Below are 24,573 nucleotides of genomic sequence, written 5' to 3'. Positions count from 1 at the left end.
ATGAAGATATCCACGTCTTTATCCGCAGTTCACATATATAATTTTCATATATTCACAGTCAGGAACATTATAGGAAGGTTCTCCTCGCTTAGGAAATTTGGGTTTTATGTAAATCTCTGTTAATGGGTAAATAATACTGATACAAATAGCTGCGTGTTGAGTCAACCGTGCAGTTAATGCAAAAGAAATGTTAATGATTTTAGCAGACGCGGACCAGGACAAAAATTATTCCCACCCCACTACAGAGCAGAAAGTAAGAAATTTGTTCATCTTACCCCGTCCTTCAATCCCTGAATTTTTTCTAACCGGAAATTACGTACCGTCATTCTACTTTCATTAAGAGAAAACCGTTAACGAATTTAAATGGAGTGGACTCATAATACTTGTTAAACCCAGGACAGAAACATTCAAATTTCTGCTAGGCACAGCTAAGTCCTCTACCACCCCTCCCATAAGATATTTCTGCGTTACGTTAACGTGATGTTCTTTTGAAATGTCCATTTCCAAAAATGGCGGACGAAGAACTTCAGTTAGCTTCCGTTTGTTGAATCTTTCTTATGGTTTGGCGTCGTAAAGACGACAAACAATCCATATTGAACGCGCTCTTGGCTATGCATTATAGTTAAATTGAAACCAAGGAGACAATCTGCCCCAAGCTTTGTGACGAAAATAGCAAATGACTCAATATTTACAGAGTGGTCAACTAGCGAATGAGCTACAAGACAACTTATCAACAAGACATGATTACAAAGATGTATCAACAGATATAGAAATATCTTCATGCCAGAAACGGACAGTCCTTCTTTTGCTTTTATGGTGTTTTCAAGAACATCAAACTTGCGGAATCAGGAAAGTTATCGACGAAACCACCAGAAGTGGTCAGAATCACACGCGAAAATTGGGCGAGGGTCTGCAGACGACATTCGTACCATACTGGCTTCCGGTCGGAATAAAACATTCTTGCAAGGCTTAAGTTCCTGAACGATTGACAATTGCGGAAAGGGCGTTTTCGAATCTTTACAGCAGTTACTGACGCGGATGTTAAGGATCACGGAATTTCTAATTACTCAATGTGCTTCTTCAACTCAAAGAGAAGAGAACGCCGAGACAAAGACTAAAGATTTTGGGAAATACATATTTTCCTGTTTAATAATAGTTGATCCGAAACATATTAGAATATCGCTTTAATATATGATGAGGGGACGAGCTGGACGAGAAAACTTTAATTCAAAGGGAAAAATTTTGAATCAGTGCAGCACGATCTTTAAACGAATTTTGGTTCTCGTATGTTTGTTTATGTCAACATCTGGCCAGACACGCGAATGTTCAGTTTCGCGATTGAGAAACGGAGATAGTATATTCTTCTACAATTACACAGGAACTTGTAATAACGAAGAAAATCCTTGCAAACAAATGAACAGCAACTTAATTTCCACGTCGAATGACTGTATTTGCCAGTGCAAGAGATCTCACAGTACTTACAGAGAAGACTTGCACACTTGTATAAGGAACCAAGAAAGTCGCGATGGTAGGTGCATTTATTAAATTTGATTTTCTGTGTTTCTGTCTTGTTTAAAAATTTAATTTTAAGATGGAACCACGTCATACAATTTCTGTGGCTGAAGTCTGTTTCCATGTTTGTCTAAAAATTTAATTTGAGGATTTGACTACATGAAATTTTATTTGGCTGGGTACGTTAAGCTGTAGGATGATCTTGTCATGAATTGAATACCCCCATTTATAAATTTGTCATGAATTGAATACCCCCATTTATAAATTTTAGCAAATAATCTTAAACAAACTCTCTAACTGCATAAAGTATTTTATTTTCTCAAGCTATTTGTAAGATTAAGAGACAATCTACAGGTATGAGCATCACAGGATACCATGTGAAACAAATCAGTAGAAATTCCCCAATTGTCATTACATTTTGTTCAGGTTGCCTGATGTTTTTTTTTTTTTCCTCCTTAAGTTTTTAACACCCCACTGATTTTTAATTTCATGTCTTTTAACACTCATGTATTTAAACTGTAATGAAAGAAATGCCAAAATGCAAGGTCAATCCTGTGGCAGGGAATTCTTGGATGAAGCTTGGTTTCCTCACCTGGTCTTTTCTTCAACTTTCAATTAAATTATCTTTTTTAACCATTCCACTCCAAAAAGTGACCAAAAAGGAATATCTATTCTGCTTACGAAAACAAAACATCCTCAGGCAAAATAGCGATGAGAAGAAAGATGGAATAACTAAAGAATTCTGTCTGATTAACATCAAACTCTCATAGCTAAAGTCATGAGAAATGTATGACAGACAGTGAGGAGACCTGATATTTAGACTTTGGGAGTGAAAAACGGAAGAACAGTTTGAAATTATGTTGTGCAAAACTGTGTGTGACTGGACGACCAACTTACTGTATTACCAATATATTCATGAATGATCTTTTCATCACTGGATCATTTCACAACAATATTGGTATATTTTTGATGAGAATGTTAAGAATAATGACATTTTTTAAATTAAAGTCTTGATAATTTGTGGTAATAGTTGGATGGTCTAGACGAAGTTGGTGCTGAATGCTTTATGAGAGGGGGGCGTTGAGGTCACAAAGAGGGGAACATGCTCTCATTTTACACACAAATTTGAAAAAAATTCAAAGTTCTTTTAATCCTTTACACTCAAACATCAGTATGCATATTCTCCATACTGTTCTCTAGACATTTTCTTAGGTGCTGACAAGGAGAGTTTTCAATAGCTTCTTTTGTTGGTGATCATTTCCTGTTAATTTTTCTTGTGACCTTTGTGTGTAATTCAGGGGTGCTATTATACGGAGAAATTAGAAGCCAGTCACTTGTAGGAGTTAAAGGGTGAAACCCCATTCAAACATCATACCCTGTTAACAATTCATCCTTGTGGGTTATTATTATAGGCTAGGCAGTTGCTGTCTGCAGGGTCGGCCAGGGTTTTTGGGTATTCGGTATTCAGGGGCGTTTTAAATCGGGTATACGGTATATTGCAGCTTAAATATGGGTATTCAGTATATCACTTTCTTTGAATTTCAGGTATAAAGTATTCAAAGCTTTGATTATTTTTGGGTATATTTGGAGGAATTTGGGGTATTTTGGGGTATTTTGTCGATTTTTTTTCGGGTATATTGGTATTCCACTACCCCCCCTGGCCGACCCTGTGTCTGGTTCAAACCATTCTTTGAGTCAAGTCTTTTGTTCCTTTTTCCAGAGTGTACGTTACATTTCAGTGGAGAAAGAGCTGATAATGCTCTAAGAATATTCAATAGGTCAAGGTCTTTAAAATTGTATACTCTTCCAAGGGAGGACTGTGATATCAGAGGAACAAGTTATGTCACAGCAAATAGCTCTGCTGCATGGAAAAAGTTCTCAGGAAAGCAGCCCGCTTTCAAAATTCAACATCGAGACCTAAAAAATAAACAACATGCTCACTTCCTTCAGGTATCCTTACATTTTTAATGATTAAATAATTCTAAAGTTAAATTTTAATGCAGGATCCAGTGGCACAATGGGTAGTGCACTGGACTCCAGGTTGAGGGGTCTTTGTGTAAGATCTGGTGGGGTCAACTTAATTCTCCTTACTGTCTGCAATACAAATCTTAAAATGTTAGTACAGAGAATTTATTATTGAATCAACTTATTATCCCCAAATTGATATTTTTCTTTATTCTCATCACTTATATGGTTGATATTGTATTGATAATGTAAGGAGAAATTCTCCCTTGGTCACTCCTGGGAGTTAAAGGGTTTATTCACAGTGCCTCTCTTTAACCAGGAGTACAAATGGGTATCAGTAAAGCCAGGTCAAATGCTAGAGGGGAGGGGGGGGTAACCTTGCAATGGGGTTGTGTCTCATCCAGGGGGGAGTAGTGATACTCCTAGTTTCTTCATGCTTAGGAAACAGGGATGAGCTCTGGCTGGGTGGGCCACTCAGTTTAAGAACAGATTTCATCTTTAACTCAACTTTGAAATCATTCCTTGAAATAAAAAACTCTTGACTCTGACCCTTTAGCTTAAGCTTCCAAGATTTTAATGTGGATTCTCTGCACTGTTGGCATTGATACTTTACTTTGGAGATTTTTTCTTGATATGGCACCAAACTTTCCACAGACACATTGGTTGACTCAATAAAATACATGCTAATTTAAAGCAATTTGAAGAGAGAGCTTCCAGATAACTAATTTAACAAATTTATGGAATAAAACTGTATCAGGTGATTTGACAAGAGAGGATGGACGGACAAGTTGGTTAAATTTATTTTATTTTTTCTTTTCACCATGTACAGTGGAATAGAAGACAGCCAGTGAGTCAGCTGTATGGAAAGGTTGTTAAAGTCATCCTACAATGTACCACTGGACAAGACAGCAATCTTCTGAAAAATTTGTGTATTATGTTCAAATTCAGGGGCAGAACTAGTGTACCTTGTAAGTAGAAGTGTTCTTTAAAATTGTTATCCTTGTGGTAGTGTACCATAACCTTTTACACATTGATAATGTCAGTATGCATATTCTCCACACTGTTCTCTATACATTTCCTAAGATGCTGACAAGGAGAATTTGTTGTATAATCAAGAGCTTCTTTATTTGGTGATAATTTCCTTTATTCTCTGAATTTGGGGGTGGTATTGTGGGGAGAAATTGGATGCAAGTCACTGTTAGGGGTTTAAGGGTGACACAGGCCAGTTTGATGGTACTCTTGAAGCATTCTGGTTGGAGTGCAGCATGCTTTGGGAAAGCTGCCTCCTTTAGGTTCAGACCAGAGAAACATCCAAAATGGCTCTGTTCTATCCGTTTAAAAGCATAACCCAATACCAGATCTCAGTTTCAGCGAGTAGGCCCCACATGTACCTGCTTTCAGACCTAAATGGTTCTTACACAGTTTTAAGGAAACTGAGAATAATTAGAAATATTTCAGGGAATGTTTTATTTTTTAGTGCATCATGACCATTTATCTTTGACTGGTCAGGAGATATGTACTTATCAAACCAATAAAATTAGAAACATTTAAAATTTTTATTTACAAACTATTTTCTAGCTGTTCATTTATTTATTAATACTAACTTTAAGGTACATTTTTGTGATGAAATTAGAAGTTATTCTTAATGGTGATTTATTATATAAGTGCTGGCATTAATTTTCTCTTAAATATGCCATTGTCTTTTCAAAAATTAAATATTTATTTTTGATATAATGATTTTGTTGATTTGAAGGTCAAGAATCAAACCCATCATTACCAACATTGATGGTATGTACAAGTTAATTATCAATTGAAAAAACTAAGAATTTTAGGTGAAGTGGAACACTTTGAGTTTGCAGTGCTTGATTTCTTTCCACTTCTTTGTAAGTTAAAGTTTCCAATTGATGATGACAGGAAAACTCTAACAGCCAATTTTCATTCTATACAAAAGAGTTTACTGTTAACACCCATGGAACAAAAGCTCTGATCATGTCTGGCCTGCAGGCCAGGTCTTCATACCTTTTGAAAAACTGATACATTTGATTTTATGTAATTATACAGACCACACATTCTAATACCAGCCTAACTGGGAATACGACGAAGAAACATGGAGGCATAACAGATCCTGTCTCTACCCCAAACAAGGGCACTCCTTCCCCAACTACAGAGCAGTCAGTCTTAAATAAAGGTGACGAAGAATTCCATGATGGTGGCCATAGCGGCCTTCCTATTTGGCTCATTGCAGTTGTCGCAGGTGGTGCTGTTATTGCCACCCTGTCCATTACTGCAACTTTATGGATTTGTTGGAAAATGAAGCGAAGGTGTGATTCCCCTTTTTTTTTTTAAATTTTCATCTTTGTAGCTAAAATGTTAGTTTTGTTAATGTGAGAGTTGATTGCTTAATAAACCCTTCAACTCCCAAGATCTGATTGTTAATTCTCTCCTCTTGCTGTTACACAATTCCTTGTAAAATAGTTAGGAGAGTTTGGTGTGAGATTAAGAAAAAAACTTCTTCCTGATAAGTTTGAGTATTCTCATTAACCATTTGCTAGAAAATGTATGAATACTGTAGGGAGAAGTTACATGTCAGTCACCTGTGGGAGTTGAAGGGCTAACATTTGCAAATTGTCTGTTCAGAGATGCTGTAGGTTGGGTTATAATGATATGTTCTTGAGTATGACATCAAACTGAGGCACCAGGAAATTGTCAGTAAAGCCTGGTCTATGAAATGCCAAGGGATAACCTTGTGATGGACTAGCAGCCCTTTGCTTTGTGCCACTCGGAAACTGGGATAAGCCTCAGTTGGGAGGGTGGCAATAGGCTCCACTACAGACTTTACCATTTTTTTACCTTAGCTTGTGCATGACACTTTAGAGATGACCTCAAATTGTGGTGAGGACAAAACATTTGGCTCACTGGTTCATATGCTAGTGTCTAAGTGAGGGGATTTTATTAACAAATTGACATGTACCACAAGATACTTATAATTGTAGTTTAAATACCAATGAGATAAATGCCATAGATACTAACCATTATTTGCCTCATTTAGTAACAAATAACTGTTCATCTCATCAGGAGTCGAAGGAAACAAAAAAAGCGCACAGCGAGGCTTCATGTTGGTAAGAAATATTACTTTCTCTTGAATGTCTATTTTGTTCATCTACCAGAAACATGCCTGATGTGATCTATTCTGACTTATTTTTTTGATGGTATTAGGCAATGCTCTCTTTAAACAAGAGGCAGAGACAATAATTCCCCTTCCCCCATCTGACACCAAACCAGCTGTTGATGAAGCAGGTTATACAAAGGTAGGAAGTCCAATACGCAAGGGATACGCCTTCTTGAAACCTGCACCTGAGAGATGTCGCTCAGAGTATCAAAAGCTGATTAAGCCTAACGAAGGTACGTTATGTGTTGTACACTCAACCCTCGGAAGAGATTAGCGCAACTCAATTAAGAGATATAATGAATAGGCCATTTTACAGTTGTGTACTTAATTGCCAAGCCTTTGAATTGGAATGAGGCTGAAGGTGACCTTATTGTGATAGAGACCAGTATCTAGTTAGCATGATAACAAAGTAATTTACTTTAATTTTGAAAAACTGCAAGGTTTGTATCATAACAAGGTCACCCTTAGCCTCATTCCTGTTCAAAGGCTTGGCAACCAAGCATACAACTGTAAAATGGACTATTGTATTTATGCACCTTGGTTTTTCAGTCCATGATGTAGCTTCTTTTTCTGCTTTGTTCTTAAACTGCAAACCCAAGTGGAAAATATTTGGTCTGTATCTTAAATTATGGACTGCAAGCTCAGTTAGTAAGAGGTATAACTTAAGTTTTATTCATTGTTGACTCTTCTCATCCATCTTCATTTCAGATCATTCTGGTTACTTACTTCCACTGGAAGAAACAGGATCTGCAGACTGTCGATCAGATGGAGCTGTTTATAGTGAACCCCAAAGTGTAAAACCACCTCAGAATAAACCAAAAGATAAAACCTATGATTATGCTAAACCAGAAGGAATCATTGTTTTAACAGCCAGTCGCACAAGTTTAGACAATCTTGACTCACTTAGACATGCTGGCTCTGAGCATGACGAAGCAGATTATGTGCAAACAAGAGAAGCCGATGGTCCTTCATCACCAATATATACAACTGTCCAAGGACCTAATTCACCCAGATCACCAGGGGCCTCTTCAGAGGAGCCCTTGCAAGACAATAAGGGTGATGATTCGTTGCAAGAGAATGATTACATTGAAGTTCTCCCAGATTCAGTGATTGGAACATAAATATAAGTTTTTTTTTTACATCTGCCAAATGAAAATTCTGTGGAGGCAAACTGACAGGAGGGTCTCCAAGAGAGAGCGTCTTCAAAGGAAACTAGGCTGCATCAGCCCCTTGCAAACCTAACTGTCCTCACAAATGATTACATTCTCATTTCTGACTATCAAGGACAGTCAAGCAGGTTGATCTTTTGTAAACTTACGACAAATTAACAGAGCGGGGTTAAGTCAGTCTTGGTGAAATAAAATATAGCACTTGTTTATCTAAGAGGGTAAACTGGGAATATGCTTGGGTTGTGGGGAATTATAGACTCAACACTGATGATGCAGAATGGAAGAAGAGAAGCCAGGTCAACATTGGAGATGTATTAACCTTTAAACTCCCACAATCTAATTGTCAATTCTCCTCTCTAGCTGCTGCACATTTCCTTGTAACTTAGCAACATGAATTTGGTGTTAAATCAAGATGACAATTTTCACCTGATAAGTTTGAGTATTCTTATTACCAGTGTACTGGATTATGTATGGATGTAATAGGGAGAAGTTACATGTTCATCACTTCTAGGAGTTAAAGGGGGTTAATTACAGCTTGGAGTTTCAGTTGTGTCATCTTGGGGGTTTATCATATGTGGAATACAAAAAGAGGTGGCTATAATAAGAGATAATTATTTTAAATAATATTGTAAATTGTGTAATATATTGAGTGGTAGGATATTTTTGGTTCAATTTAGTATGTTCAAATTCCAAATTTAATTTAGATTCATAATTCTCTTGAAGATTATCTTTACTTTGTTCACTTAAAAAGTTTATCAATATTGTTAGTATTAATAATTTTAACTCATTGTTTAAGCCTTTCTTAATTATTTACAAGCTATAATGGCACTGTAAGAGTGTATTAAATAAAATTTCCCCAAAAATTGCTGATTAAACACAGCATGTCAGGTTACTGCAAAGAAAATAAGCAAAGAAAATAAGCAAAGAAAATAACTGAGTTGTTTTTATTTTAGTTCATTGCAAATAAGCCTAGTACATAATGTCACCTAATGGGAATGCTGTGCAACCTTTCGAAGCAAACCAATAGCTCTGGCAATGGTCAGAATGCATTACATTAGCATGCTCTTGTGGTTGAGTGGGGGGGGGGGGGAGAGGGGAGAGGGGATAAGGATGGTCTCAGTTCCACATTCTGTCTTGCCCATCCCTGTTATGTCATCAGTGCTGATCAATTATGTACAAAATAACATGCATTGTTTTGCATTTCTCTATCATTTATTACATCATATGAAACATATTTCTTGCTCCTGATCTTTTCTTTTTGTCACCTGTTTCCCTCACTCTTCTGTTTCTTCAATGTTGGACTCTTGACCCTTTGACTCCCAAGATCTCATTATAAATTCTCCTTACTGTCTGCCAAACGATTCTCCTTATGTTAGTTTGGAGAACTTGGTATGGGATCATTTAGTAATCCCATTGATATTTTTCTTTATTCTCATCACTTGCCTGTATGATATTGTTTAGATATTGTAAGGAGAAATTGTCTTGGTCACTCACAGGAGTTAAAGAATTAACTTTCACATTTTTTTTGCAATTTGGTAAAAAAAGAAAAACTCTAGATCTCAATTCCATTTTTTTCAAGTCAACTTGGGGTATTTTTTTTCTTAATAAATTCTTACAGTAACAAAAACTATTCATAACACTTCTTCTGAGGTATGAATACTGTATTTTTATAGGGCAAAATTATTTTGATTTGGGTAAAAACCATCGATAAGTACTAAGAACAATTAAGAGCAAAATTATTTTTTTGCTTCATAACCTACAAAATTGTAGTCATTCAAAACGTTTCACTACAAAAATAGCATTGAATTCTGCTTGGCAGCAAATGTCTACATCCTTTGTTGTAAAAATACAAATTTTAAAATACTTTATAAAATCTTTCACTCATAACTTGCCCTGTGACACTACCTATCATGCAATGATGCACACGGTCAGAAAGAGATACAAATTTTAATTACAAGTTAGTGTAGAGAATTGAGTTTTATTCCTACACTCCCATTGCCTCTGTTGATTTAATGGCTAACATAACGACAATTGAGAGTCAATATTGACTTTAATTTCGATGGAGAGCTCCTAGGGCCCTAAATAGCAACCAACTTCTGTTAACTTTGTTTTCAACTCAAGGTCCACAGCCTTGATATCATTCATTTCCCCTTTTTGTGAAGGGGCTCATACACATCTTGCCTATCAGACCCTTTCAGGGGCTCATACAAAGATTCTCTCTGAGACCCAGGGCTGTCCACCAATGCATGTGGTGCACCAAATTCAAGGGTCTGCTCATAGGCTGGGTTGTCATGACTATCAGCAGACAGGGGTCTATTGGGAGCAGCATATTCTGCACCACTTGAATCTGCCCCATCAAGAACATTATATAGGGGCTCACTGGTTGCACCATCAGAGGGGCCATGCTGCCTGGAAGGGGCATTTTCAGTACCTGCACTTTCAAGCACATTATATAGTGGTTCCTGTTGTTCTTGTTTGGATTCAGGCACCTCGAGCACATTATACAGTGGATCCTGTTGAACACCAACATCTGGGGCCTCATCTGTCTGTCCTGCACCAGGCCCATCCAGCACATTGTAAACAGGGTCCTGAATGTTCCCTGGAGTATCTTGTCCAGGATCTGGCCCTTCCAGTACATTATATATTGCCTCTGATGTATTTCCTTGTTTGATGTGAGACTCCTCAAGGACACTATACACAGGGTCTGGAGGTACACTGGGTTTTCCAGGGTTTTTTGCATTGCTTTGTTTCTGTTTTGGTATTGGTTTCTTGGTGGAAGGCTGGTTGTTCTGTAAACTTTGGTAAACTGGTGGTGCTGCAGGTGTATTCTTGTCCAGACTTTGGTAAACAGATGAATTGTCATAATTTTCATCTGCAGTACAGTATACAGCTCCGTAATTTTCATGTCCTACTGCAGAAATGGAAAAATGTGATAAATAAAAGTTAAGAGAATTATTCTGAATAGATTCCAGGGTGTTTAACAGTCATTGGAGATCAGGGAATTCTCCTGCTAGATTTTGTATGCCCGAGCTATTTCTTCCTCATATTAATTTTAAAGCCTGCCATTTGTGGAATACCTGCCTTACTAATCTGCAAGCATGAGATCAAGATGGCTGGATATTGGCCCAAGTATTTTTTTTCTGGCAATTCCATTGATGACATTTTCCAAAACTTAATAAGCACTTTGTAAGTCAACTCCACAAATTTTTTTTCTTGCATGTAATCAAAGCAGGCACTCCCAAACAGGTGAGATGGGCTCAACTTACCCACTTGGATAGCCAATCAGAGCATGGTATTCAATTCAGGATGGAACCATTAATGTAACTATTATTAATCAATAAAATACTATAATAATTTCATGCAATATTGACCCATCCCTCTACACCATCCATTGCCATTCTACAAATTATTACTGACCAACTCACCTTTGTTGTCAACATGTTCCAAGTATGTTGGTTGACTGTCTTGTTTGCTGAAAGTTGTGGCTTTCTCTCTTGGTCTTTCCATTTTAATGTCATCTTGAGGTTTCGCATACACTGGGTTCTTAACTAGGATTAAAATTTTAAATAAAGTAATTGCAACTATTACTTCATTAACAAAACTAGCTTTTACTATGATCTTAAATTGTGATAGGAGATTCACTTTGTATTCTATACTGAACAGTCATTCAATAATGTAGCTACAACATGATTGTATATAGTCAAAATAATTTGGTGCACAGTATTATAATATTATACATCTTGAGCCCTAATTGGTCTTTAGATTCATAGACACATAATGCAGTTTTTGGCTAATAAATGTGAGTAAAAGACAGCAGTGATCACTTTCTAAATATTTTAATCAATCCACCTGAGACACAAGGAGGGTCTAATAGTGTACCAGTGTTCCAACAAGTTAATTTTACCCTTAACCCTTTGACCCCTAAGAACGACAAACATCTAATTTCTCCTTACAATATCACCCTTGGATCACACATTAAGGTCAGGAGAATGAAGGAAATGATCACCAGCTGAAGACTCTTGATTGTTAACCTTTAACTCCCAAGATCTCATTAGTGATTCTCCTTACTGTCTGCTATATAGTTCTTGTGATGTTAGTTTGGAGAATTTGGTATTAGATCAACTAATAATCCCCCAAATTAATATTTTTCTTTGTTCTCATCTCTTGTCTACTTGATATTGTATTGATATTGTTAGGAGAAATTCTGTCTTGGTCACTAATAGGAGTTAAAGGGTTGAACAAATTCTCTTCAATATGCATACTGATGTTAAGGTGTAAGGGGTTGATACAAAACCTTACCTCCTACATGTAGTTTTGCTTTCTTTTCTGTACTTTCCCTTTGAAACAAATCCAGATTACAATTCAAAACTATGGTCATTACAAGATCACAAGGCTTTAAGTAAGCTCTCTCTTGTTGATTGTATTATCCAAATTATAAACATTTACATTGACTTAAATTCTCCCTCACACAACAAAATGTAACTTATGACACAAGTCAAAACAAATGATATCTGCAAGCTCTGTAATTTCTTTTAGAACATTCGTTTGTAGCTGCTGTAAAATATTTATAAATTTCTGTTGAAGTAGCTTACCCAGCTAACCTTCTTCTCTTGCAAAATACAATGAACAACCCTATGACAATAATCCCAAAAACAACAGCACCACCAACTCCTGCACCAATTGCTACTCCTTTGTCTTTTCCACCTTTCCTTGCCTCTTTGTCTCCTGGACCATCCCTGGTAGGAAGACTTGACTCAGTGGTTGGTAACTTGGAGCATGAGAAAGTAAAACAAAATTTTAAATAATTATCAAATTTGTCCTTTAAAAGACTTTACAATTAAATGTACATTACTTCTTACTCTACAAATAATTATAGATTTCCCAAACACATATTCTTCAGGGTGAGGAGTCATGTTAATCAATATTGTTGCACATTTAACTTCTAGGCACCATAATGATTATAATCATGGTTTCATAGTATCATACATAATATTGTGACAACAGAGCACCCTCTTAACAGTAATACTTACAGAACCAACAACTGTTCCCCAACAGAAAACCTACCTCTATTGGTTCACTATAATTTGGTTCCTCTGTGCTAGCTGAAGATTTTGGGATCCCTGTGTTTATCACATGATTAGAAATTTCCTCTGAATTGACTGGTAAGAAGCTTTCCAGTTCTGCTGTTGATGTTGAAGGAAAAATTGGTCCAGCTGAATGTAAGACTGGCCTTGTTTGAAGTGAACTGGTTTCCACATGTTTTGATACAAATGTTGAAAATTTGTCTATGTGTTTTGTTGGACTTCTTGTGGCTGCATCCAATGAAGGAGAAGGTGATGGGGAAGTGGTTGGTTGTGGCGATAATGACAGGGAGAATGTTTGTATTGATTGAGATAATTGTGGTGATGTTGAAAGTGTAAACATTGATGGATTGGGAGAACTCACTGTAGTTGGAACAGTAGTAAAAGATTCTGAGCTTGTTGTTGATGGGGCATAATCTGAAGAGGTAAGTAAAAAAGTTGACGTGCAATTTTCATCTCACTCCCACACATCGTTGTTAACAATCAAATATTACAAATAAAACAATAAGAAAATATGAGCAAAATGTTATTTTTTTCCAAAATTAACTTAGGAATATTAATGTGTGCCTGTCTAATTGCTATCATCAATAAAGTGGTTAAGCTTATAACTAAAAGAAAATGTCAGTGGTGTTGTGTCAGTGAGGAGAATTACAAGAGTTTCCAAAATGAGCATTGGTAGTCCATTATTCAGAATGAATGGAAGGGCTGACACTCAAAATGTCAGTGCCCATGCTTATGCCACAATGGTGTGTTCCTTGATACACTGTTCTTAAACCAATGTGTTACAGTATGCAAACATAATACAGTACTACGTATGTCTGCCTTGAACATGTGAACCAGCCTCAGGAGCCATGAGGATCAACAATTCTTTCAAGCAGAAAACGGCTGGGAAACAATCCTGAGATATTTTTAAATCATACTATTCATTAAAATAACTACCATATCTGTTATTTGGGATTCCAAGAATTAAAATGATTGCAAAACAACATAAGTCTTAGAAGTTAAATTTGACTTACAAGTTACATTCCCTTGTGCCTTAAGAACATAGCATATTTCTTTTTGACCTTTAGATGGTTTTAGTCCAACACAAGTCATTTTCAGATAGATGATTCTCCCAGACAACTTCCCTTCCTTGTCATTCCACTGAAAGAAGAAAACTGAAGGGTTTAAGTTTGAAGTAAATGCTAATTTTTAACACACCAAGCATGCATAATCAAAGAGTCTCCTGTTTTAATAACATAAATTGTGAAAAATAATGCCCATACTTCCAATGCAAGTTAGTATGGTTCCAATTTTTAAGCAAAACACATGAAAAGTTCACAGGTCAAAATAATGGATAAGATGGCAGAGTACTTAATAATTGGTACATTTTGTATATAAATTTGTCCAGTTGAAAGTAAAACATTTAGTTTTGTTTTCCCCTCCTTCTTAGTTTATCTCCCAACTTCATTCTTCATCCTGCAAATAACAACTGCATTAATTCCTGGAAAAACAAAACTTACTGTTCACCAAATAGGTAAAAATTAACTATGGAATGCAAAGGAGCCCCATTGTGGAATGGAATTGATGAGAGGTTAAAGAGTTCACTTTGAAATTCATAATCCTTTAAAGGAGAATAATTCTCCTGCCAATTATTGGCTTTGCCTCTATATCATTTAGTTATTTAATGTCTATAAAAAATATTAATAATAACTGATTTTATTATTATTATTTTGTGGTTTAACTTTTTCTTTGCTTTAAGACTGGTTGTTTCTTTCTTCTTGGTCTCAGATTACATTCACAGATGCAAGACAAAGGGAAAATTACACCGGTAAATGAAAATTTGTCAACCAAGGAAAAATTTAACCACATCATATATGTGTGGGTGAACTGCTGTTTGTGTTTATTAATAAATTCTACTTATAATGGTGTGTAGATAGAGATAATTACATCAATTAAAGCGGAGCTGTTTTCCTAATTAGTGTATTACTAAAAGTAGGTTTTTATTTATTTTAGGTGACATAATTTTATAAAATAATTGACATAGCAAGGGTGCTCTCATTGGTTGACCAGCCAGTTTAGATGGGAGTACATGTATGTCACAGTTGTGATGCTATGCCTCTTGTGTTTGCAAGCACATGCATTTTGAAAAAAAAACTCAAAGCCAATCTCAATACTTGCAAAGTACTTTCAAATACACATAATAAATATTAGAAATGGAGAAACATTTGCCAAATTGTGACCTATAGACTATCTCTTATCCCCTGAGCCTAAGGAAAAGAAAGAAAAGTTAAGAAGAACTTATTAATCAGTGCTTTGCCAGCATTAATGATGTGGGCTGGGCAACCTCACAGAGGAACTTCAAGAAAAGACAAAAAAAGCATACAACAAAATGTGGAGTATAAACAGTGTACAAGGAAATGTTTGCATTTTACTTTTGCAATAAAATCCTCCACCAGACATTCTTTGCCATGTTTATTTCAAAATGTTCACGAAACTATACGCACCAAACTATACGCTACAGTCTGAATTTGTCTCATAGAAAACATCCCACATCCAATCAGTTGCCCTGTTATGGCTTTAAAATTTTCCATAAGATGTAATCTTCTCCGAGATATGCTTGAGAATAAATGCTTTTGCATTTGCAATTACATCTATTTTTGGGACAGCAAACTGTACTAACCAGCAAACTTCACAAGAGACAATGAGCAATTTGCTTTGAATTCTCAACCACGTTCTTCTCAGTAGCCAAATGGGGCAAGTTCTCATCACTTTCAAAGGCAATCAACCATGGTGACATTCATTTTCAGCTTAATCAAACTCCTCCTCTAGAAGTTCTACCCTTAAAGAATCCTATATTGAATTTCTAAACATTTCTGTATTTTTCTGTCAAATTTATGTGGATTCAAAGCTGAAATCATTTCATTCTCAAGGTGCTGATTGATGCTTTCCACAAATTTCAACTTAACTTTGACTTTTATAGCAAAAATTTTGATTGGATAATGGATTGTCAGATGCACAATTTGATTAGCTAGTAAGAAATAATATGTTCCAGGGCATGTTGTGAGAAAATCTATATCAATCAAGAAGTACATAAATTATCAAACAAAATTTTCCCTTCTTCTGTCGTGGAGAGATATATTTTAGAAAAGCAACAGAGAACTTTTTTCCATGCTTACATACTCTCATCATAACACTTGGGAGGTCAGGAGAATTCTTAAAGGTTGTGCAAACCCTTAATTGCATATCAGGTTGGCATAGCTTTCTCTGACACTATTGCATGAATGCTCGCCCAAACATTTATGGAGAAGAACTGAATCAAGGAAAAAGATGACCTCAATTGATCTATTCAGGGTTCAAGTACAAGCCAGTTAAACAATAATTTGTACTGGCTTAAAAAGATGCTATGAAACTTAAAAGAATTACTGATTAATAAAGTTAATTAATAAGATGTTACCTGTAGGATGAATTTTTTTTGCTGTCCATCTTGAATTGTTAGTTTAAAGACATCATTGGTTACTCTTTTCCATCGCTCTTGAAAACCACTGTAATCAAAATAGAATCCATGGAGGCTGCAGTTATAATTATTTGGGTTGACATTGGTTTTTTTTGTACCTCCAATGTGAAGGTTAACTGTTTTAGTAAAAACACCACCATTTTTCCAATTTTTATATGCTGTCTTTGGACAACCTAAGTGAGAGGAATAATATAATGAGAGGAATTACACCCTTAAAATCAAAAGGCACAACGTAACAGTAATATCAAAAAACAGAATTATTTCTCATAATGTGTACCTTTATAGCATTAAATTTGATTGGTGGACTTTCAAGCAAAATTCAGAAATCAAAGTGAAAATTTGACCAACAAAGTCTGAGCTGTGCTGAGAAGGACTGGTCACATGTGTACATTCACTTGCTAATTTTGTTCTCAAAGTAGAAAGTAAAGTTTTATCGTCTCTACCAAAAATAAAGTAATAATCCTTGCTTCCTAAAAAATTGAGGTTATGAATTAATTTTTATCAATTTTTCTACAAAAAAATTAGTCACTCAGGAGATGGGGAACAAAGTTTAATACCTAGTAACGTTTACTAACTTAAAGCCAAATGCATGAGATTCCTGTTCCCTGGTGACCAAATATTTTTGAGCAAGGTTTTTTTTGCATTAAGGGGTCATTAATTTAATAAAACAACCAAATACTGAGGAACTTGTATGAAGCGGTCAACCTGTTTCAAGTGGTATCACACTTTTTGGATATTCTGATCATGATTGGTTGTCTAGATATTGGCATCTAAAGTTGGAGTAGCTTAAAATAATCGTGAGGCGTGTTGTATAAATGGATGTCATGGAACAAATATTTCAAACATCAAAATTTCCCAACACACTTTTATTTGTCAACATCCCTGCAACGTTATACCAAAATTTGATGAAAATGGGTCAAATCTAAATACCTTATAAATTCACTCAAAGTGGATGTATTCCTCCCAAAATCAAATGCTAGATTTTAGCTCACAATGGCTTGTAAACTGGTATCTTGCCCCACACCAGGAGACAAGTCAATGGGACGACAGGACCTCCTGACGTCAATGACAATGGATCAAGATTTCCCACAAAAAGTAACCCATGGCAGACATTTTTTTTCTCCACCACTCAGTGGAGCGCTGAGGAGGATGACACAATAATGGGCAAAGTTGCCAAAGGCAAAGGAAAAACCAGGGGTATTTAAAAATAAAAAAAAATACAATATATGCTGTGAAGCAAGATAACAAATTGACAGACAGCCTTCAAAATTACCATTTGAGGCGATTGCTAATGTTTTTGTATCAAGGCTAGTACTTGCATAAAGAAGAGGAAAATTTGTCTTTAACTTAATGAGCAACAAATGTTGTTTTGACACAACTTCTTTGTTCAAAATCTGGATGCCAGCATGGAGCTTTGCCAGTGCCAGTTACTTTCCCAAAGGATTCTTTTCTTTTCCTGACAGAATGGTACTCTTTCTTTCTTCTTAGGACCTGTTAATTTTTTTTTTTTTTTTTTCAACAAGGACTTTCTTCTGCTTTTTATTTTTCCATGAGCAAAGATTTTTCCCCAAGAAAAGAGCTTCCACATGTGAATTTTGTCAAGTGCATGATGCAAATAACATGAAAAATGAGCCCAAAGATGTGCGGTTGTGGCCAAAATTATCTCAGAGGATTTGTCCAGGTATGAAATTATGACACCTTCCTGATTGATTAATTTTTGTGTGAAATTACAATTTTATAAATAACCCAGGTGCTTTTGGAGATTTTAAAACTTTTTTTTTTGGGAAATGTTGGTAAAATGTTTGAAGTCAGTTTAGTCAAATAAGAGAAAAAAGGATTTTTTGGCCTCTGAAGATAAGAAGTAACCTTAAACTTCATTTTGAAAGAGCAATTCTTGTTTTTTACTTTAAGATTTATTGCAACTTTATCTTTTTTGACAAAACATGTTAGCTCTTCCCTATAGAGGATTAAGGCAAATGTTTGTAAATGAAAGTAAAACTGCAGTGATAAAATTTATATATTAATACTTTCCAAGTGACCTTCTGGCATATTCAGAGTCACATGACATGATTTCCCAGTCTTATAGGGTAAACAAACTTCTTGTTATGACACTGACTTCACACAAGGAGTGTTATCTTAAAAAACAGAGTCAAAAGGCCATGGAAACCCTACTCTAAGCCAGCCTCGTTTTCATCGATTTAAACTTAATGCAAGAGAGCAATTCTAGTTTTTACTAAGGAATTTAGTGCAAATTTATCTTGTCTAACACAAACATGTTCATTCTTCTCTTGTTATGATAAGCAAAATATTGTAAATGAAAGTAAAACTGTAGTAATTAGTGGTTTCCTTTAAGTCTTTTTCACATATTCAGAGTCACATGGCCAGTCACGTTACATGATTCATGGTTTTTATGAGAGTAAGCAAACTTCCTGTTATGAAACTGACTTAATATAAGTTTAGTCTTAAAAAACATAGTCAAAAAGCCAAGGAACCCCGTTTTATAAGTCAGGCTCATTTTCATTACATTTTTATCACAAACTGCTGTTAATAAGCTTTCTTCTGATATATAGTTGAATAGGATTTGAAACTAGTCCGCGTACGAATTTTGTCCCAAAGGACACCCGCAAAGGTGTTCTGAAAGAGCCTCATGTTGAACAGTGGTTTGTCCGGCGAAAACACCCTTTTAACGCAAAACCTATACCACAGTTTGACTTTATAAATTACCTAAAGTTTGTAGGTAGGTCTTCACTACTCAAAATTTATTATCAACCTTTTCCAACTTGTGAGCTGTGCGAAACTTCAATTTTCCGACTTCTAACTGTGCCTCTACTTCGGTGAATAGTTAAATCGCGAATGAAATATTGACTTTGTACTAACCTCCAAAGTTTTCTGGCAGTTGGCTTCCATTTAAGCACTTCTTCGCCAGCGGGAGAAAATAATTTAAGCTCCAATCACAGGTGCAACTGCAATAACTTTCATTCCCCGGCGCCTCATATGCTCCTAACGCCCGGCACCAGGAGTTCAATTCCGTACTATTTGCGCAGTGAGTGCCATATTTCATGTTCACAACAAACAGGTCGGCGTATTTGGTCCTCCTCTCCACATGGTAACTCCTCACGTTTAACTCATCAATATAAGACACCGTGAGACCAACTCCACCGAAATCCACCAGAACCAGGAAAAGAAAACACTTTGGTTTCATCAGGTGAAGAATCTTTTGTTGCGTGGATTGAAGTCAATCAACGCGCGCAAGACGATTCAATCAATCTGCTATCAACTAGATCACACTTTGAACAAAATCACAGCATTCTCGTTTCCTAAAGAGGTCCTGACTGTATCGACGTTTGCTGACAAGAAACTGAAAGGTTATATCCTAATTACTTCCGGTATCTACTCTCTCCTCTTCGTCTAACATGACGTTCAAGTTAGTCACATGTTCCGTGTTGACGTCTAGGAATAATTCTCAGACTAACTCTTCGGTGTCAAGTTTGTTTGTTTGTCTCCCCTCGTAGCCTTTGTTCTGTCTCGTCACGCAACGATCTCTCTCCAACCGTGACGAGACCAAACAATGGCTGCGAAGGAGACTATTCTCTTACTAACACACTGCTCATTTGCGAAGAGTAGTCTATATCAAATTTGTCGTAACGAATATTTGTTTGTTAAAATTGACAAGAAAGCCAAATTATTGAAAAGACCGCAATGGCTCTCGGCAACGGCAAAAATCGCAAGGTCCAGAGCTTTCCTGGACTAACACCGAATTGCGTTTTTATGAGCCACAATTCCGCCGGATTTCACTGAACATTTCACTTTCAGATTCTGTATTAGAGACTAAAGCACTTCAGGTTGGTTGTGAAAATTTCAGAAAAAATTAATAAATATTAAGCATGTAATGGCATCTTGTGCCATGTAGCACTCTTGGGTATTAAAGGTTTTAAATATTAATTATAACGCTGGAATAACACCCCTTAGAATTATCAACTACCCCAAACTAAGAATTCTAAATTTTAAAAGACGGTTCCTGAACTGCTTTACCTCACAGGTTAAAAGCTATGAATTCTTTAAACTGGCCAAAGATATATTTAACTATTTATCCAGAGACGCACTACGCTAAGCACTGACGATGAGAGCATGCATTTATCCAAGGAAGCGAGGCGTTCGCCATGCAGTCATAAACTACGAATAGTCCCTCTTTACTCTGTCCGATCATGATTTTCCAAGCAGACAGCGAAAAGAACATTTTAGAGGAGAAAACAGCAGCGAGAAAGTTGGAGGGGGAAACTTTCACTTTCTCGCTCGACGGACTATCGAATCACGACTTCGCCGCTCTCAGATTTACCTTTCATAGATGAATAAAGGGGTAAGTTTCTAAAGAAACTGTGGTGCTGCGTCGGTGGGAGAGTATAGCAGGTAATTTAGTGTTAACAACTGGGTTGAAAACGTAAATTAGCCACCGTAAAGGGTAAAAAAGTTGACGTTTCGAGCGTTAGCCCTTCGTCAGAGCGATTAGAGGAATTGTGGGTTGTGTGTGGATTTATATGTAGGAAGTGGAGCTACGCCATTGGTGGGAATGTGGTGACGAGAAAACAGGAATAAATTAGTTGAATGAAAAGCGCTCGTTGATTCCGTGGGGATTGAGGGTGCCGATTTGGAATATAAATTTTTGTTCTAGTGTTTTACGGCTTTCCGAACTGCCTAGATGTAAGGAAAGGCCGCAAACTGCCATATGCTGTTTAGAATGATAAGGAAGATTAAAGTGTCTAGCGACTGGTTTGGATGCGTCCTTGTCATTTCTTTCCACATCGCGAAGGTGTTCTCGGAATCGGTCACCCAATCGTCTTCCTGTTTCGCCGATGTATAACTTATTGCAATAAGTGCAAGTTATGCAGTAAATAACATTGGCGGAGGTACACGTAAAGTGATCAATGATCTTAATAGATCTTTTGGGTCCCGATATTTTCTCTACGTTATGAATGAAAGGACAAGTTTTGCATCGTGAGCGAGCGCATTTAAAAGTTCCAGATTGGTCACAGGTTTGAAATGAACTCCTGACTAAAAAGTTGCCTATGTTTTTGTCGCGTTTGAATGAAATAAGTGGGGGTTGCGAAAAGATAGTGCCAGTCTCTGAATCGTTTTGGAGTAATTTAAAATTTTTAAGAATGATAGATTTAACTGCGTGGTTGTGAGGGTGAAATGTAAGAGTAAATGGAATGCGGTCAGTGTTCTCCTTCTCAGCCGTTTGTAGTGCTGCCTGTCGATCGATTAGTTGGGCACGGTGGTAGCCCGCTTGAACGACAGAAACAGGATAGCCGCGTTTATCGAAAAACTGGCTCATTGCCTCTGATTTTTCGGAAAAATCAGAGTCGTCACTACATAAACGGCGAAGTCTGAGAAATTGTGAAAAAGGTATGGAGTTCTTGACGTGTGATGGATGTGAGGATGAATACAACAAGTAACTATGTGAATCTGTAGGTTTGTAGTAAACACTAGTACATAAGCCGTTGCCTTCAATTGAAATTTTGATGTCTAGAAAAGCTAAAGAAGTGTCGGAAATTTGCCAGGTATATTTAAGAGCCGGATGAAAAGAATTGACGGCGGTTCATAGTACGAGAGCAGTTCAAATCTCGCGCGGGCCACGCAAGTCAGACTTAATTCTTTGTGTGCAAAGGAATGTAAGCAAAATGAAAACAATATAAATCACTCTATAAAGAGCCCTATATGAGCATAATGTCAATCATGGATGATTTAGGCCCAAAATTGAAAATTCTTGAATAAATCTCAGGAAACATTTAGACATGGTTAACCTTAACCTCTTTCAGCTGCCACACTACACTCAGATATCTTTCATCTTTTTACAGCTAGTTCACAAATCACCATACTTTTTAAGAGCTTTAATAGAGGAACTATGGGCTGTGTGTGGGTTTATATGCAGAAAATGGAGCTACGCTATTGGTGGGAATATAGTGACGAAAAAACAAGGATAAATTAGTTGAATGAAAAGGGCTCGTTGATACCGTGGGGATTAAGAATGCCGATTTGGAAGATAAATTTTTTTCTAGTGTTTTGCGGCTTTCCGAACCGCCTAGATGTAAGCAAAGACCGCAAACTGCCGTATGTTGTTGAGAATGATTACGGAGATTAAAGTGTCTAGCGACTGGTTTGGATGCGTCCTTGTCATTTCTTTTACGTCGCGAAGGTGTTCTCGGAATCGGTCACCTAGTCGTCTTCCTGTTTCATCACTTATTGCAATGAGCGCAAGTTGTGCAGTAAATGACATTGGCAGAGGTACACGTAAAGTGATCAGTGATCTCAATGAATCTCTTAGGTCCCGATATTTTCTCTACGTTGTGAATGAAAGGACAAGTTTTGCATCGTGAGCGAGTGCATTTGAAAGTTCCAGATTGGTCATTGATTTCAAATGAACTTCTGAGCAAAAAGTTGCCTACGTTTTTGAAGCGTTTACACGAAATAATTGGGGGTTGCAAAAAGATAGTACCAGTCTCTGAATCGTTTTAGAGTAATTTAATGTTTTAAAGAATGATAGATTTAACTGCGTGGTTGTGAGGGTGAAATGTGAGAGTGAATGGAATGTGGTCAGTGTTTTCCTTCTTAGCCGTTTGTAGTGCTGACTGTCGATAGTTTGTCAATTGTTTGCTACTGGCCTCGTTTCAGTGTCAACTTAAGTGAGGTCCGCTAGGTGGCAGGCATGGACAAAAATTGAAAGAAGACTTAGTTTTGGGCCGTGTGATTTCTTCGTAACTAAACATTCTTTAACTGTTGGTTTGTTTGTTTATAGTCCAAAAAGTTATCCTTTTGCAATCCCGACAAGCCCGATAATGTCCGCGTGCCGAAGTCGTATCCACTCTAGGGACCTAGATACTGGATGGCAGAATAGTACGATAGGTGTAGGCGTAGGTGACGTCAAAAAGTAAATACCAAAATTTACGATCCTCGTTTTCTACACCAAAAAAGGCAAATTTTCCGTTAAAGCCGAAATATTCCTTGAGAAATGATTCTCAGAAACAGTGCGTCAGCTAATCGGAAAAGAGGTAAGAAATATCAGATTAAAGGACCTCAAAGATCTCGACTGCATATGCTTACTCTTGAGGAATCAAGAAATACAAAAGAACGATGGGTCTCTACCCTTTTCGGCATCAAAACTGTAGGTTTTACTGCATTACATATGAGACAACAATTTGAAATCAAACTGAACAGTGATAGCAACGGTAGCAGAAGAGAAGTTTCTTCTGTCAATTGCTGACAGGAATAAACCGTATCATCTTGACTGTAATAAGCTTAGAAGAACGATGATACAGCTTGAGGATTATTTAGAGATAAAATCATTATCTTTTTAACTTAATGGTTTTCAAGGGAAAGGAAAGTCGTCTATAAGTGAAAATCTTGCGTGATTGAGTCACGGACCATTAACACAATCGCTTCAGCCAATTTGTCTAATTACATTCCTCAACTTCGGCAGTGCGCATAGTTTGAATATTCAAATGTTTTGTTGACTCGTGAAAACAAAGTTGACGCATGATGACTAAGAACATTACGGAAATGCCAGTGAAACCAAAAATGGTTCAAACGTGTTTCAAAGAACAGAAACGAAACAGCCATTTGAAACTGAAACAGAACAAACTGGAACTGATGGTTTCTAGTTTGGAGAGTTTGGTGGAAAGTTCTGAGCACTGTTAATCTTTCAACAACAAGTCAGAATTTCTTGACTTCCGGGCTTCGCAGGATAATTTATGGATGTAAAAGGGAGAAGTTACATGTTCATCACTTAAAGTTAAAGGGAATAATTACAGCTTGAAGTGTCAGTTGTGTCATCTCGAGGATATAATATTCGTGGAATACAAAAATAAATGAAAGTACCACATATAAAATATCACAGTAATAGATAATCAAATTATATTTTGAATTGCATAATATACTGAGCGGTAAGATGTTTTTGGTTGGATTTATGCATGTTCGTATTCCAAACTTAATTAAAATTGAAAATTCTCTTGAAAATTATCTTTACTTTGCTTGCTTTAAAAGTAAGTTGATCTTGTCGGTATTAAAAAGTTTAACTCATCGCCTTCCTCAGTTGTTTACAAGCTATGGTGGCATTGTAAGTACATAAATAAAATAAAGTCTTAGTCAAGAAAAGAGGAACCAATTTTAAAATGCATCTGGATATGG

General features: G+C 36.5%; 2 protein-coding genes across 4 annotated transcripts; one reads left to right on the top strand and one right to left on the bottom strand.

Moving 5' to 3' along the window:
* Nucleotides 1–433: 433 nt before the first annotated feature.
* LOC113672526 (uncharacterized) lies at nt 434–8,690 on the top strand. The gene is made up of 8 exons (XM_027188817.2): nt 434–1,528; nt 3,233–3,462; nt 4,307–4,445; nt 5,231–5,265; nt 5,539–5,798; nt 6,553–6,596; nt 6,694–6,879; nt 7,355–8,690. The coding sequence occupies exons 1-8, from the start codon at nt 1,192–1,194 to the stop codon at nt 7,765–7,767; spliced, it is 1,644 nt and encodes a 547-aa protein (XP_027044618.2). The 5' UTR covers nt 434–1,191; the 3' UTR covers nt 7,768–8,690.
* A 318-nt stretch (nt 8,691–9,008) lies between these two features.
* On the bottom strand, nt 9,009–19,886 carry LOC113672512 (uncharacterized). Of its 3 annotated transcripts, none has more exons than XM_089206235.1 (8): nt 19,270–19,886; nt 16,333–16,565; nt 13,913–14,039; nt 12,880–13,313; nt 12,408–12,583; nt 12,115–12,152; nt 11,241–11,363; nt 9,009–10,726 (listed from the first exon to the last, which is right to left on the bottom strand). In XM_089206235.1, exons 1-8 carry the CDS (start codon nt 19,592–19,594, stop codon nt 9,957–9,959), a joined length of 2,226 nt encoding a protein of 741 aa, XP_089062361.1. In that variant the 5' UTR covers nt 19,595–19,886; the 3' UTR covers nt 9,009–9,956. The 3 variants fall into 3 exon arrangements, with proteins under 3 accessions (XP_089062361.1, XP_089062362.1, XP_089062363.1); XM_089206236.1 differs by having other exon boundaries at nt 9,009–10,723; XM_089206237.1 differs by having other exon boundaries at nt 12,417–12,583.
* Nucleotides 19,887–24,573: the final 4,687 nt, after the last annotated feature.

The sequence above is a fragment of the Pocillopora damicornis genome, chromosome 5 (assembly GCF_964200805.1).
Source record: "Pocillopora damicornis chromosome 5, jaPocDami1.2, whole genome shotgun sequence".
Taxonomy (NCBI): domain Eukaryota; kingdom Metazoa; phylum Cnidaria; class Anthozoa; order Scleractinia; family Pocilloporidae; genus Pocillopora; species Pocillopora damicornis.
The sequence above is the reverse complement of the archived record's forward strand: the minus strand, read 5'-3'. Positions and strand labels throughout refer to the sequence as shown.

Excerpts from the sequence above, each read along its gene's own strand:
- LOC113672526 (XM_027188817.2), top strand. The coding sequence starts at position 1,192 with ATGATGAGGGGACGAGCTGGACGAGAAAACTTTAATTCAAAGGGAAAA. Across the intron at positions 3,463-4,306 it reads AACATGCTCACTTCCTTCAG|TGGAATAGAAGACAGCCAGT; the intron begins GTATCCTTACAT and ends CACCATGTACAG. Across the intron at positions 6,597-6,693 it reads CACAGCGAGGCTTCATGTTG|GCAATGCTCTCTTTAAACAA; the intron begins GTAAGAAATATT and ends TGATGGTATTAG.
- LOC113672512 (XM_089206235.1), bottom strand. The coding sequence starts at position 19,594 with ATGAAACCAAAGTGTTTTCTTTTCCTGGTTCTGGTGGATTTCGGTGGA. Across the intron at positions 12,584-12,879 it reads ATTATAGTGAACCAATAGAG|TTACCAACCACTGAGTCAAG; the intron begins GTAGGTTTTCTG and ends TCATGCTCCAAG. Across the intron at positions 11,364-12,114 it reads AGCAAAACTACATGTAGGAG|TTAAGAACCCAGTGTATGCG; the intron begins GTAAGGTTTTGT and ends TTTTAATCCTAG.